Genomic DNA, 16,092 nt, shown 5'->3' on the forward strand with positions numbered 1-16,092 from the left:
GTGCTTGCTTGGAAGTTTAGGGGTTTTTTTCGGTGTAAAAAGAAGTTTTCTTCCCACGCAGTGAGCAGCGGACGCTAATGTTTTTGTCACTTTTTATGGAATCAAACTCAAAGTAAGGTCAGTACTTCCACGCTTTAAACGCCGCACGCTCATACTCTCTCCCACAATCGATATGATCTGCACACAGCTGTTGTCACTAACGAGGCACTCGCTTACGTCACTGTCGTGAGACATTCTCGCAAAAAATCACGGTTTTAGTAACGCAGTAACGCAGCGTTCCTACGGGAAAGTAACCTAATTACCGTTTTTGCAATAGTAATCCCTTACTTTACTCGTTACTTGAAAAAAGTAATCAGATTACACCATCTTTGGTTCCTAGTAGAAGAGTATGGGTGTTGAACTGGTCTGTGTGCTGTTCAGATCAGCTGAAAACATCAGGAGCATTAAACAAGAAATACAACAAAGAAGATCCAAGTCTGTTGCATAGCTAGAATCTTATTTTAAACAAGAATGGGACATCATTCCTCATCTGGAAGTCTAGCAGCGGATCTTTCAGTTTCCAGATGTTTATCGATTGTTGTTAAAAAAAGAGGTGGTAAACATGGCCCTGCCCCAACCTTTTTTCAAATTCTACATTCAAAATTGCCCTATTGTGTTTGTTAAAATGGTACATGAGATTTTTTTAAAATAAGATTTGCAAATCATTGCATTCACTTTTCATTTACATTTTACACAGAGTCCAACCTTTGTTTTGGAGTCAGGGTTGTAGAATTTTGGACCTGATTATTAAAAATCACGAATCTTTACTGCCCTCTAGTGTTCAAAGCAACTTTTAAACCCTTGAGTTATGTCAATGTAGGCAATACTTCCGGTAAATTCTTTTCAAAATAAAGAACCAACTGAACCGTTAATAAAGGCGCTGACTGAGTGGATTTTAAATTATTAAAAGATGACGATGAAAATCGCTTGGGGAGATTATTTCAGCTCCGTTGGAAACAGAATGATTTTATAATTGTAACAATAAAAAATGCAGAACTCAATTCTTTCAATAGAGCAAAAATAAATACGTTATTGCGGCGAATCGTTAATTTTATTTTATTTTTTATTTACAAGCGCTTTAGAGGAAGCGGCACCGCACATACAAACAGGCGTGGACAGGCCCTGCCTGATCCATCATGCTCACTTCCCTTGTCTGTGACGTCCATGTTTCCCCCTCACTCTCCCACTGAGTGCATCTGCTGTCCTATCTAATCTTTGCCTAAAATCACAGCGATAATCCTGCATCCATCTGTTCCGAGAGAAAGAGAGAGAGTGAAAGACAAAGCACCGACAATCTGAAAACCAACACCATTTTAATGCGTCATCATGTTTTAGGTGATAAAATCCCGATGACACAATTGCACTGAAATAGTGACATCATCTTAAATTGCTTGAATTTTATTATACACAAGGTTATCTCACATGTACACTTTTTTACATAAAATATTTTCCATATATTTGCATTTTTAAATACAGATCTTTTCTTGTCTTTTTAATTTTTTTTTTTACACCAAATCCCACCAGATAACCACACATTTCATTGAGGATGGGAAGGAAAACATTGGAGCAGCCATAAACTGAGACAAAGAAGAAAAAAGCAGATCAAAGATACACTGATACAACACGCACAAAATGAACTTGTTCACAGTTATCATCATTCACGTCTTTAAGACTTTTCACTCAAAAAATGGCAACTGACCTTTTGCACTTTTTTTCTTGTAATTATTCGACACAGCAACACATTTAAAAACTAAACCCCCAAGTGAATCAAACACGTCCTTTTTAAACAGTCCAGCACTGCAGTTTTATCTCGCAAACATGACCCACTGAGTACCACCAACAGATGTACTGTCTGTCAGCACGAACAGATGCAGGAGTGGTGTGTGTGTGTGTGTGTGTGTCTGTGTGTACACAAGTCCAGTACTACTACAGATTACCTCGCCCGTATGTGACTGTACTCCATTTCCCAGCTGCCAGTGCGCTTGACAGGCAGGAAGCTGAGGTTCTCTACTCTTACAAGATATAAGTGAAGCTGAACTTCACACATTCTCTAATAATGTTCGCCTATCAAACTCTGTCTGCACGATTCACTGTGCACTCACATGAAATTAGCCCCCCTGTGTGTGTTTGTGTGTAAAAGGGAAAATATGAGGGCTGGCACAGTACTGCACCACTGTGTCCATTAAATATGCTCACTGCACAACTTTTCAGCACCTGCACCCAACACAACAGCACACTTGCTGTCACACACACACAGACACACACAGTCGATCTGAAAAGCTTGGATTTACCCGCACAAACACGACTGATGTTGAGAGAAAGATAAGACAAGGAGGAAAAATGGAGGGAGAGGCTGCCAGAGAAACAAGAAAAGGCATAAACAGAAAGTGCTGCGAGGCCTGGGAGTGTTATAAATATGTACCAAGCTGAGGGAGACTATACACACTGAATAGAAAGTGGGAATTGTCAGATGATTACTGGCGACTGTGACCTGTAAGCGTGGCTGGACATGAGATGCAGTGAGAAACTGTAGGCGGCAAAGTCAAGCACACAGGTGAAGGGAAGTTTTACAGCTTTACACTCATCTACGTACAACTTTACAACACCTAAGCACCTTTTTTCTTTTCACTTTGATTAGGAAGTTTGAAAGTTAAACTCAGTGGCGTCGTGGTTGGTGGCGTCTGTTTAGTTTATCTGGGAGCTTTGAGAGCTTGGATTTGGTGATGAATTCTGCATTGAATAGAAGTGTGAGGTTTTTAAAACTGAGGCTCTGAAGGTGCTTTCCCAGCAAAATAAAAGTAAATGCATGACTCACACATAAAAAATTAAAAACAACACAATCCCAGTGGCTTCAGCAAGTTGCTATACAGGCCCACAACTCTCTCGCTCTTTCTGTCTCTCTCTCTCTCTCTCTCTCACACACACAATTAATTATAATTTAATCAGCTGTTAATTTACCATTTGTCCACAAAGGCTTTTAGAAAGTGTTCCAAAAACAGAAATCTGGAAGATTTAAAGCTTCTGATTTCTTTCAATGTCCCAAAGTCCTCTCAATTCCTGTCCAGTTTGGGGCTAAAGTTGTCGAAAAAATGAATTTCCACCATCCACTAGTTGGTTCCTCAGAGTATACTCACTCTTTGTTGAATATCACATTATTGCTGATTGCAAATATCTTATTTCACCTCGGCATGTTTGTGTGTATTGCCTCATCTCATTCTTTTCCATTTTGCTGAAAAAAGTCCCATTAAAAGGTGATTCTGTTGCCTCAGTGTATGATTCTCCAGCTTGGATAATGAAGCCGCCAGAGACCAACATTCATAGCAGAGTTAAATCATTTCTCTCTCTCTCTCTCTATCTCACAAACAAACACACACACACACACACACACACACACACACACACACACACACACACACACACACACACACACACACACACAGGATCTCCTAGTTGCGGATACAGAACTCCTGACCAATCACAATGACCATCAGCATCAGGATGTAAGATGAGTTCTGATGAAGATGAAATCAGTTTTTTTGTGTAAATTTAGCACTCTGCATGCACATGCTTGCACACGCACACTGTCTCTCTCTCTCTCACACACACACAAACACACACACCTACAGTGGAATGAATCTGATCCACTCTTTTGATATGTGCTGCTATAAATTTTAAGAAGCACACAGCAGGTCTGTTCAGTGACTCTCTTGCAGTCGTTCTCCAGAAACACCCTTCCTCTTTCATTTTTTTTATCTTGTTATTATTATTTTTTAAAACTTGTGTCACGTCAGTCTTCTATGTGAGCTCCTTCTCTACTTCTCCCCCGTACATGTAGGAGTTATATCCGGGCGGCTGCACATACTCCTCAGACTTATCCCAGTCTGTCACCCATCCTGACCCTGCTCCTCCTCCTCCTCCTCCACCGTTGAAACCAGCCCCCGATTGGCTTATGGCTCCGTACTGCCCCCCTCCACGGTACATCTCTTCTGTTTCATTGGCCAGTTCATCCTCGTCGATTATACCGCACTTCTCCTCACTTGTGTCCTCTATGTCTGCCCAAGGCTGCTTTTCTCCTGATGCAAAGAGTCCTAGTGAAGAAGAAAACAGATCAGCAATGAAACTGCGATATTTTAGAGATGCGTTACAAAACACTGTAGAGCCAAAGTCCTACCATAGAAAACCACTCCTCCATAATGAACAAGTGAGGCTATAAGGAAGACGTACTGCCACTCCTCACGCGTCTGAAATGATTCAAAAGGTATTTTAGCACAAGAAAGAACAAGAACAAGTCTCCCTGGTGTGTCTTTACTCATTAAACATCTTGAGCTTTATGCTCAGCTTTGTTGATACACGTGAATGAGTCACCTTGTGTTTGGTCATGGCACCAACTATGAGAGGACACACCATTCCAGATAACGTTCCCACTCCGTTCGAAATGCCCATCAGTATGCTGGCATATCGAGGCGCAATATCCAAGTGATTGACATTAAACCCTTAGTGAAAGAGCAAAAACACAGAATGATTTTTACATTTAGGGGATAGAAAAAATGATATCATTTTTTAAAAACACATTTTCGTCTTAACGATGTTCACTTCAAACAGTTTAATAAGATAATGATCTAATATCTGTCTGTGTGTGAAATATAAAGCCATTTCCAGGTAGTAGCGGGCACAGCTTGTCATCCACAAACCAACTGGGGATGCCATGTCCATCTTTGATATACAGTCTATGCTGCCAATGAAAACACTACAGCTGACTGACAGACTCATGTTTGCAAATTAGGTCATATTTTAAAGTCCTATCAATGTCAAGTTTTATTCTCATTATGTAGCTTTATTGTAATCAAACTATCAAAACTCATTAATTTTGATTGGTAAATTACCATTAAACAAACTTAACCTAGCTAACTAATATGGCAAATTCATTTACAGTCATGTAAATTGGAACATTTTTAACAGGATTTTATAATACTGTGAAAACCTTCAAAAGCAATAACATGAAATAACAATTTTCTTATGACTTCATCAGTCTCTCACATCAATGTGGAGGAATTTTGGCCCAACTGTTCTTTATAACTTTACAAAGTTAATTGTGATTCGCATCAACTGATTCATACACACCTCTCCTAATGTCTCACCACAGCAATGCTTTCAGGTTGAAGCGTGGACTTTGACTGAACCATTCAAGATCATTTCTTTCTTTATTTTTCAGCCATTCTGTTGCAGATTTTCTGTTCATTGTCCTGTTGCATGACACAATTTTAGCCAAGCTTCATCTATCAAACAGATGGCCCCAAATTTCACTCTGTATACTTTGTTATACAGAGGAGCTCGTGGTTGACTCTATGACTGCAAAGTTCCCAGGTGCTGTGACTATAAAACAATGGCTGGGATGAGTAAAGGGGAGATGACACACAACAAAATTAAATAAACCATTGTGCAGATTTCTTTGTTTTTAAATATTGTTGGAAACATTTGGGAAAATGTAAGTAGGGCAACACATGTCAACAGAATCTAGAAAATGTGTCATTTTCATACTTTTAAGTTAAAACTTTAACGGGAACCAGTTTAGCTCAGTAGTTGAGCAGGTTAACACACCCCACGAGGCCTGGGCTCGATTCTGACCCTTGGTCCTTTGCAGTGTGTCTGCCCTGTTCTCTTTCCAGTCTCTTCCTCACTTATAACTATCCAAAACACTTGATTTACCGCTGTCCTGCTCACATTTAAAGCAATACTTAAAATTCCATTGTCTCTCATTAAACCTTACTATCACCTTCATGTAGCAACAGTAACACGACAAGTCAGGTTTTCACCTTACATGTTTAGAACATAGATTACCTGAGATAGCAAATCCACTGAATCCCACCGCCAGGACCAAGAAGGAGATGGCAATACCCTTTGTGTGAGAGTAGCCCACCACCAGCAGGAGGGTGGCTTCCATCCCAAAACCTGTGGAAATTCCAAAGAAATCCACATCAACACAAAGGAATTACGAACACTAATAACAAACCCTGTTGTTACAGTCAAGGTAGTGCCAATATGCCGTAATTTTCAGTGTTTGAAGCTGTACACGTGTTTATGCACACGCTGATTTGACCTTTAAGTTGTGCTGAAATATTAATTTGCTTCTAATGCTGGCAGCTACTGCACTTTAAATATTCTAACTGCAAGCTGCTAAATGCCCCACAACTGACAGCATAGTTTCATATGTTTAATTTTAGGAGAACTACAGCATCATTAATAAGTTCATCTTTACACATTTATTTATTTATTTTTGCAATGCTTCTAATTTAGCTTTAATCACTGTGATGTGTCAGAAAGTACTGAAAGAATTGTTTAACTTTTTGCAGCCATTTCTGCAGCAAAAATGAAATGCTATTATAATTTCCAGCTGATAATAGGATGAAGTTTTAGTGAAATAATAATTTGTCCGTTTTCTGAGCCACGGTCTAAAGATATTTAAGAGCAGTTGGTTCGTAGACCTTGGTGCTCTGGGAGGAGTGTCAGATGACAATTGCAGAGTCAGAGAATTATGGTACCCTCATACCCATTTAATAGGCTCTGTTGGCCAACTAAGACGGTTCACCAGAGCTGTATAGAGTTATTTAGTTTCTGCTCATAAACCATAAGCCATGCTCTTATGTTTGATAGCCTCACCTCCACAGTTCATGAGCTTCCTGACGTTGGTGGTGGACATCAGGTTGTGGGTTCTCAAGTAGTCAGCCAACTGGCCCCCAATAGGCACGATGATTGTCATCACCAGATGGGGCAAAGCTGACACTATGCCCACCTGAAAGTCATGTATAGGAGAGGCAGACAGTGTGTACATGTGCGTGAAAAAGGCAAAAATAGTGTTTTTGGGGGGAAAATGAAGGGAGGATGATGAGATGTTCAAATTTGTCCTGACCAAGTGGGAAAATTACAGTTTTACTTGCTTTGACCCTACAGCTTGGATGCCATGCTAACTCACCTTGCTGATCTCAAAGCCAAAGACTTCTTCAAAGTAGGCCGGCTGGCTGATGAGCAGCAGGTAGAAGGTCCAGCTCCTGCAGAAGTTGGCCACAATAATGGCATAGACTGGCATGGAGGTGAAGAAGTGTTTCCACGGGGTTTTAAATTTCTACCACAAAAAGTAATAAGATATTAATGATATGCACCAACTCCACCAATTAAGAACTGCAGACTCAGCCAAGTGCATGGGTCTAAATACACATACTTGAAGGGGATTGAGAAATGATGCAGACTCTCCGATCGCATCTTCAATGTATTTCCTCTCCTCTGGTGAGATGGTGGGATGGGCTGCAGGACTCTCGTATGACACCAGAATCCAAAACAAATACCAGAATATCCCAAAGCTGCCTGGGAGAGGGAGAGAGAGAAAGAAAGACACAGACATAGGAGACAAAGAGAACATTTAAGAGAGAACGAGAATTTAAAGGAGTTGTGGAAATTTAAAGAGAATCAAATAGTGGACATTTAGGGAAATTTGCATGAGCAGTCTTGGTGAGAAAGATAGTAATAAAAGTAACATAACACATATTTGTACTAACCATAGACATAAAATACAGAAGGCCACCCAGTGTATTGCACCAGTATCCCAGCTAAAGGCATGGCCACCACTGCCCCAGCATAGGATCCTGTTAAAACAACACACACACAAAGAAGGCACAAACCCTGTTTATATCTTTCTTTCTTGCACTCAACATGTTTTAGATCCATCATAGTCTTTTTAAACTCTTAAACGTTAGATGAACTTCTAGCAGTTTCATCACAAACGTGTCTTCAAACCCACAGAACCTGTGCAGACATTGTAGATACTGATCTGTGAGGTGACAGGAAGCTGACATTACCACAAAAAGCTGTCGTGGCTAATCGACTTCGCTCAAGAGGAGGTGCCCACTTGGCCCAGATCCCATGACAGGCTGGGTATGATACGCCCTAAAGGATAGAATACGGTCAGGGAAACACCTGTGCATGTGGGAATAGTCCTACACAGAGTCCAGATGTGGACAAAAACTCATATTTACCTCTACAAGGCCCTGGCATATCCTGACAAGTATGACGCAGCTGTAATGGCAGCGAGCGGCAGATGGAATCAGCATGTTGAGCGTCGATGTGGCCACGATGGCAAAGCCGAAAACTCTTAAAAACACAAAGGACAGTAACACTGGCATCAGAACATAAAAAAATCCCAATACATCCCAATACTGGCATTTTCTATGAATGCTGGTTCAGCTGCTTTGCCTCTTACTGTTCTGATTCAAATTATTCTTTTTTCCACACCTAGCATGTATGCAAATTCAACCAGATCTGACACCATAAATGTGGAGATATTAACCTGTTTGCTGCAAATTTTTGACATATAAAGCCACCCGGGATTTGTGTGACGATGTAGCCCCAGAAGAAGGAGCCGTGAATCATCCCCACTGTCTCTGGATCCCAGGTGAACTGTGCAGCCTGGAGAGAAGAAAAAAATTATATGACTTTAGCTCACTTCACAACAGAGGAGATTACCTTGAAAACTTAAGGTCAAGGGCAACTCTGGTTCATCATCCCCAACCACAAAGCCCACGAGTTGGATGTCCCTGATAAATACATTAAATAGAACCAATGGTTCAGTATCTTGCTCAAGGATACTTCGACGTGCAGACCTGAGTAGCTGGGGAATTGACTAACAACATTTAGATTGGTGGATGAACTGAGCTGGCCTAGACTGCAGGACTTTAGAAAATTTGATATCACTACACAAAGTAAAGTTTGTTTATCAGCAGTTAAGATGATGCCAACATCAAAACGCCTTAATAGAACTTTTCAGCTTTAGTCTAATACTCTAATACATGACACTACTTATTATGACTTATCAAGTCATTTAAAAAGTTACATAATTTTATTCTTCTCCAACCAACTACATTGTAAAAGGGATAGCCTCAATACAACACACTGCATACTGTGATTAATATAAACCATTAGATATAGTCCAATGAAGATTTAAAGTGATCCCACAGAAAAAGACTTAAGACAGTAACTTTCATTGGTACTGTGAAAATACTGCATGTTACCTGTGTTCCAACACAATTATTGCAGATGTGGCTTAATATCAAATTCATAAAGTAGGTCAATAAAGGCACAGAAGTTTTAATTTCTCTTCTGCTACTCACCACAAGTACTTCCTTGTTGCCTTTGTAGACAGTATGATCATTGACCATGCTTACAATGGCCACACCTAGGTTGCACCTGATGCCAAAGGAGATGCAGAAGCCCAGGCCAGACAGGATGGCGATGATGTACCGCCGGGGCAGGCCGAAGCAGGTGCAGTCCACCACAGGCAGCTCCTTCTCCTCCACCAGCTCAGGACGACCCTCCGCCGACAGCTCAATAGTTTCTCCATTTGGCTGCCGTTTCTCAATCAGCCTGATGGGAGACAGCAGAATATGTGTTAGGCTTTTGGGGTAAAAGTGAACAAAATGGTGCAAAAGACAAAATTCTGTGTATTATAATGTGCTGCAATGAAATCGATGCCTCGGTGATCTTTATGCCTAGCCTCACAGATGATCTGATCTAACAAATCAAAGTAAAACTGCAAAAAAAAAAAAGCAGGAACACAAAAGTGTGAGCTTCCTTTAGAAAGGAGCTATGAAAGGTTCAGTCTCCAGCTTCCATGCTGACATCACCGGGAGTTACCAGATTATTTTGAGCCTGTGACAAAGAGTTTGCATCTTTTCTTCATGCATGTTTTAAACTGCAAAGATTTTGCACTCTCTCTCTCTTTTTCCTCCTACAAACGCACTCCTCCAGGCTGACATCATGCTCCACACCGGGGTCACGCCTGACTCAGCACGTCCCAGTGTGTGGAAGCAGCTGTCACAAGCCGAGGAGCTACGACAGCCGCGTCGTCTCTGCTTCAGGATCCAAGGAACCTACTGGTCCTCTCACTCTGATAGTGTCCTCACCACTAAATGCCTTCATTTTTTATGACATCATTCAGCCGAATCTGCTTAACAAATTAGCATTATGTTTAAAACTACAAAAGGAACTTTTGTAGGAAATCAGCTTTTAAGGAGTTACACTTTACCGAGCTGCAAAGACAGGGGTGCAAGTGTCTAAAATGTGTTTGCTTGTTTTTTAACCGCTTAAAATCCCATGGTTTTAGCCCATGTGAGGTGATCTACTTGTTTTCCAGGCTATTGTTCAGTTTGTGTGACCATTTTTGTAAAACAACATGTCGAGCATCCCCTCAACAGAAGTCATACAGAGAAGTCAGAGAGCAGCCATCTGTGTATTACAACCTTCATACTCACAACAAAAACACACACACTTCCATCAGATTTAAGTAAACAACACCTACAGATATACATTAGACAAAGTGTCACCATTTTTTCAGTGAATGTATATATCAGTGTTCACTGTCTGTTAAATTTGAGTTCGCAGCAGAGCGAATCATGTGTCCGCCATCCACTTTCCATTGAGGTGATCCAGTTAGCCAGTGAGCTGGAGAATCGTGCACAGAAAAAAGCACAATCAACACGGGGGTCAGGCTGGCGAGGTGACGATGGTTGTGTTTTAAAGATAGCGTTTCATTGGAGGTCGGGGCTTAAACAAGGTTAGAAAGCAAGTGTGCAAAGTCGAGACAAGTCAGCCTCTGATGCTGATTAATTATTGACCTTTTTTTTTTTTTAGATAAATTATTTACTCCAGCTTTTACACCACAATCTGCCACCATTTGTCCGTCTGTCATCCACCGCTGTCATTATATTTATTTTAGTTATGCGTGTGAATTCCACTCCCTCCCCCTTTTGCACACAGCACACTCTGTATAATCTCGATATGCATCCATGCAATCTGTCAAAAACAAACTAAAACGCAAGACAAGAAGACAGGTCAGTGCAATTACGAGTATAATTAAAACTGCCTACATAAAGAAATATTCTACTCTTCAGTAGATAACAGAAAACACAATGGAAAGCAACATTTTTGGAATTTGTGAGAGATTAGAGAGGCTGCATCCCATCTCCCTCCCTCCCTCTTAATCTGTCACTACACTAAGATTAGGATTACAAAAATGATTTACTTCCGGAAATGAATATGGATGGACAGACTGACTCTGCTGGGCACGATTCAGCACGTTTCTCCCTCTATCACGGCACGCTGTTGAGTTCATGCTGGTCATGTTTTTTAGTCCTTCTGTAACTCAGAAAGCCTTTTTCAGCTTTTGCGTCAAGCTGCAAAATTTCAGGTTGTGCCTCACCTGTTAGTTAATGGTCTACATTTTTATAGAATGGCCCATCTGACTGACTTGGAAATGGGACCATCATGTGTTCATTGCTGACCTTTCACACAAAGTGTCCTGACCTAAGGACGTGATTTGCAATGTGTTTCCCAGTGGATCAAATACAAGAAATTAAAAAACTGCAACCAAATCCTGGAAGCATTGAAAAGGGCGACGCACGACAGAAGCAAAGTCGTGCACATAAATTTGTTGAATCAGTTGTTCACGCTCCTGCCGCTAAACAAATGTGCTGACTTGTCCCCCCGCGTGGAGCTCCTCCCTCATAGTTGGTGAAGGCTGCAGGAGAATCCTCATTAAACCTCAAGACAGATTGCAGCTTGACACCTGCCCATATGCTAAGAGCTAACGAGGCTACCCCACAGCAAAAAATGGTCGTTAATTACAGATGCTTTCCACTAAAAGGCAGCCTCACCCCCTGTGTTCGTGTACAAAGCTGAAGCAAGGGAATTTCCAGCTTAGAAGCAAAGACTTAAAAGATTCTTATACACAAACTTCTTACTTCTTAACATGCTGACTGGTAAAATTTACCAGCTCTGTGTTGAAGAAGAGACACAGGTTCACAATACTGCTTGCTTCCACTCATCTGATGGAGCTGATTGGTCTCAGCTGTCAACAATTAATGAGCAAGCGAGCATGAGCAGGCAGGAGTCCTGCGACCTGGGGCTCTCTGAAATATCATAATTACAATAGTAGCAGGCTCAGTGGAGGCACACGCTTCAAACAGAGCTCATGATTTTCACCTAGACAAAAGAAGCAAAGTCCTAAAACCTGTTTAACCCCAGCGTGAAGACTTCAATACCTCTTGAGTTTAACTGGTGTAAGGTGTTACACAAATTTGATTATATATTAAAAGTATGTTATATGAAACTCCTTAAAACAATAAAAAAATAAAACAGTTGTTGCTAAACTGTGAGTGTTTGTAAGCACACTTTGATTCTGTAATATTCTGTCAGCTTTGATAAAATCACAGTGACTCTCAGGTGACTCGGGGCCTTTATTAGACTCTGTATTAAAATCACCAATTCACAGAGTATTCGGTGTAATCCTCTCATATGAGGATGATCGAGACTGAGAGTGAGACAGCGAGGGAGTAAAAATATTATATAACACCAGACACCCTGGTGATTATTTCTCCATATTTGTGAGCTTAAATTGATTCTTGATTTTATTCCTTTTCTTTTTCTTCTTTTTTTTGTCTCATTTCAGCATTTTGGAGCACGCAAAGTAGCTTAAAGATTAGATTTTTACTTTTTCTCCGAGCACTTTGTAGTTTTAATAGTGATTTTGTTGTTGTCCCCCTCCTCTCCCATCCTTTGAGAGCCTCTCGCTCTCCCTGAAGTGAACAGATTGGGTCTCGGTGGGACTGTGTCACCCAGGGAGACACCCTCCTCCCCATCCTGTCACACCACTTTTTCTCTCTCTCTCCTGCTGACACACACACACACAGACACACACGTTTAACAGTTACACGTGTGACCTTCATAGACGTATTATCTAAATACTCACACAGTATAACTCAGTCGCAGTATGAGTGCTGTCTCCACACACACAACACTTCTTGCTACATTCACCAGAGAACAACACTTCAACAATGAGCTGCACGGGGTCGTAATATGATAATCGAACCACGTGTTAGCTTACATTAAAATATTTCCTCACAAACTGAACAAGTGAAGCAGACACTAAATGCTGAAATCGACAGCATGGACAGCATCGCTGCCAAAAACCAGGCATGCTGAGTCGTTGCAGCTGACTCTCCAAAGTGGCACAGCTATTGTAGATGAATCTCTGGTCATCTGTGAAGACTGTTTCACAAACCTGTGCCCATGTTCCACACAAAACAACAGAGACAGATGAACGGATAAAAGATAAGAATAGGAAACACAGAAGTGTCTCAAATGTGGACTTGGTGTCTTGTAAGATTTTGCCTTTTGTGTTCAAGCTTGAACCTGCTTTTTTCCTTAGACATAGCTTTATCAAGACTAACAGGAAATCCATGACAAAGACATCCTACATATGATACAAAAACTAATGCTAAATGCTGGGATTAAATGATGGCATGCTTTCCTCCCTGTGCTTCACCACAAGCAAACATATCAAATAATTATTTTTTCGCTTCACCGTTATTTGAAAATTTTATTCAGAGCATTTCTGCAATGACACTGAACTGTAGTAGCTGAAAAATGCACTCCACTGCAAGTAAGATGGATTAAAAATGGATTACCTGTCATATTCTGTATTGCCTCACATGTAGTACAGCACAGCCTCTCATTGTGTAGCCAAGCAATCCTGCAGATGCATTTAAAAGTCTTTTAATAAATCGAAGCGAGGCATTTTTATGATAGCGTCTTTGGGGTACTATTAGTAACTTTTGCACACAACCCAAATTAAAACCAAGAAGCAGTTGTGTGATTATATTTCATGCAGAGCTGTGAGAATAGCCAGATTTGGGGGATCCATCTGGAAACGTTATAAAAGAGCAAATAATGTAAGCAGAGATGTGGAGTGACCTTACAGCGCTGAAGTTTGTGCTTACCTAGTGGAGTTTAATATAGAAACAGGAGATGCATTCTGATGGAGAAAATGTTTAAATAATAGATGAACTCCTGGCTGCTTTCATCAGGAGGGATCACGGTTTTGTCTGTGAGGTGGTGAGATTGCACGCAGACACACTCGTCTGCTTACACAGTGCAGGGATGCCCAAGTTTCACCACGCATTCACACATATACAGCTTTATATACACACATGCATACACAAAACCATAACACACTGCTCTCTTATTCTTTGGCTGCACTTGACACATGCAACCGCATAAAACCACGAGGTCACGCTAAGCTGAGGAAACGCCCACTAAAGTCAACCTGAATCCAATCCAACACATCACATCTCTCATGGAATCAGCTGTGGTGATGATGCGCATGTGTGGAACAGTAAGAGAGAAACGAGACAGGCATGTGTGTGTTGATTTAAGAGACCCCAGTAGGCTGAAAGCTGCTGGTGTCTCAATGGATGGAGGATGAGGAAGAAGGAGGAGGAGGCAGTGGCTGGAGGAAGTGACATGGCTTGCATGGGATGGAATGAGTGGGAGGGGAGAGTTTAGGGATTTGCATGGCTCGACAGCTGGACTGCAAAAACAGGCTATTTCAGGACAGGATTTATACGTTTGGTTGCTACCTCAAATCCTGGGAGAGCCAAAGCTTAAAGCAATGGTTATTGCATGAGGTTCTATGATTGTCTTTAATCTGCCTTTTTTTAATTTATTTATTTTTAAACTGAAATATTATCAGTACATCAATCTGTGTAGCAACTTTCACACCCATGTGTACTTTATTTACACATATGCAGCACTTTGAAATGTTCATAATCAGAGAGGATTATGAAGCTTTCTTTTCTTTTTTTAAAATAAGTACCTGCATGCACCTCCAAAGACATAAACTATGTACCATACAGGCTGCAGCAGTGACATAGTTGTCTTTTTTATATCGACCTTTCTTATTTATTGGTGCAACTAACAATTATTTTCAGTCTCAATTAACCTACATATAATTTTCTTAATTGATGGCAACAACCAATAATCATTTGGTTTGTATTGTCAGGTAGGAAAAAAATAGATGTGGAAAAACACAGTTTCAAGGAAACGTGTCCACAAGGTTTTGTGTGTTTTATCACGCAGGTGATTATTAAAATAACAGTTTATATGCCTGTCACTCAAAACTCAGCCTGAAATATTAAAAAACTTTAGAAATTCACACCGTATTTCAGTCGTTTCTATTCATTTCATTCATTTAGTATAATCCAAAACACGTTTTCATAACAATTAAAATGAAATCCTTCTTTCGCTTTAAGACGATCAAACAAACAAAAAACGGCAAATCATCTTTTAAGTCACATTATTTAAAAGAGGAAAAAAAAACATACGGCAAAAACAATTTGGAGCGCAAGAAATGTAATTTATACCGGGAAACTAAAGATTTAAACTTTCCGGTTTTATCTGGCCAGCGCTTTCATTCAGCCTGGTCGTGCCAATAACGCACGGAAACATTATGTAACCAGACTTTCTTCTTCTCTCCACTTTGAGCCTCACAACATCGAACAAAAGCGCAAACAATAAAAAAAAGCATAAATGCAATAAAGCATCAAACCACAAAGAAAGAAAGAACAAACACTCTTTTTCTCTCACTGATAACTTCTGTAACACTATGGAGTACCCGTTATGGGCTTCTGTTACAGCGACGACAGTGTGTCATGTTTTTTCCTCCTAATAAACCAAATTATTCAAAATATTATGGATTTCATCCATTATAAAACACTTCTCCTCTCACTTGTGACAATCAAAACTCCCTACTGCGCAAACGCGGACTTCTGTCGCTATTTTTTGTGAAGGGTTAAACCCAACACATTCCTCTACAATTAAAATAAAAAAAGAACCAACTTTTTAAGTGTTAAAAATTACTGCTTGGAGGAGAGCGAGATGACGGATGCACCAACAGCACCGCCACCAACAGCACTGATATGTGTTGCAAGAAAAAAGGCGTAAAAACGCGCACAAATCCGGGGTGAGTTGAGAGCATTTGAAATATCAGTGTACCTGTGAATTTTCCCCAAAGTTTTGCCCGCGACCGCCTTAAACCTGTCTGGTCGGATCTCCATCTTTGCAGCTCCTTGACCCGGCCGGTGTGCTGATGTCCCGTGCGCCCTCCTGTCCTGCCCGAGCTCGCGTCTCTCTCTCTCTCTCTCTCTCTCTCTCTCTCTCTCTATCGAGCAC

General features: G+C 40.7%; 1 protein-coding gene across 1 annotated transcript; it reads right to left on the bottom strand.

The window, feature by feature from the left end:
* Window positions 1-1,416: 1,416 nt before the first annotated feature.
* Window positions 1,417-16,048, bottom strand: slc17a7a (solute carrier family 17 member 7a). Its single transcript, XM_086288881.1, has 13 exons — window positions 15,916-16,048; window positions 9,198-9,450; window positions 8,378-8,496; window positions 8,067-8,181; window positions 7,890-7,977; window positions 7,590-7,676; window positions 7,256-7,398; window positions 7,010-7,159; window positions 6,697-6,829; window positions 5,878-5,988; window positions 4,405-4,532; window positions 4,211-4,280; window positions 1,417-4,127 (listed from the first exon to the last, which is right to left on the bottom strand). The coding sequence occupies exons 1-13, from the start codon at window positions 15,975-15,977 to the stop codon at window positions 3,835-3,837; spliced, it is 1,752 nt and encodes a 583-aa protein (XP_086145007.1). The 5' UTR covers window positions 15,978-16,048; the 3' UTR covers window positions 1,417-3,834.
* Window positions 16,049-16,092: the final 44 nt, after the last annotated feature.

This window comes from Aulonocara sp. 'chitande type north' Nkhata Bay, linkage group LG4 (genome assembly GCF_057382095.1).
Source record: "Aulonocara sp. 'chitande type north' Nkhata Bay isolate Kocher_YH1m ecotype deep benthic linkage group LG4, A_spYH_male_GT1.1, whole genome shotgun sequence".
NCBI lineage: Eukaryota > Metazoa > Chordata > Actinopteri > Cichliformes > Cichlidae > Aulonocara > Aulonocara sp. 'chitande type north' Nkhata Bay.

Excerpts from the sequence above, each read along its gene's own strand:
- slc17a7a (XM_086288881.1), bottom strand. The coding sequence starts at position 15,977 with ATGGAGATCCGACCAGACAGGTTTAAGGCGGTCGCGGGCAAAACTTTG. Across the intron at positions 7,978-8,066 it reads TATGCCAGGGCCTTGTAGAG|GGCGTATCATACCCAGCCTG; the intron begins GTAAATATGAGT and ends TCTATCCTTTAG. Across the intron at positions 4,281-4,404 it reads GTGCCATGACCAAACACAAG|ACGCGTGAGGAGTGGCAGTA; the intron begins GTGACTCATTCA and ends GAATCATTTCAG.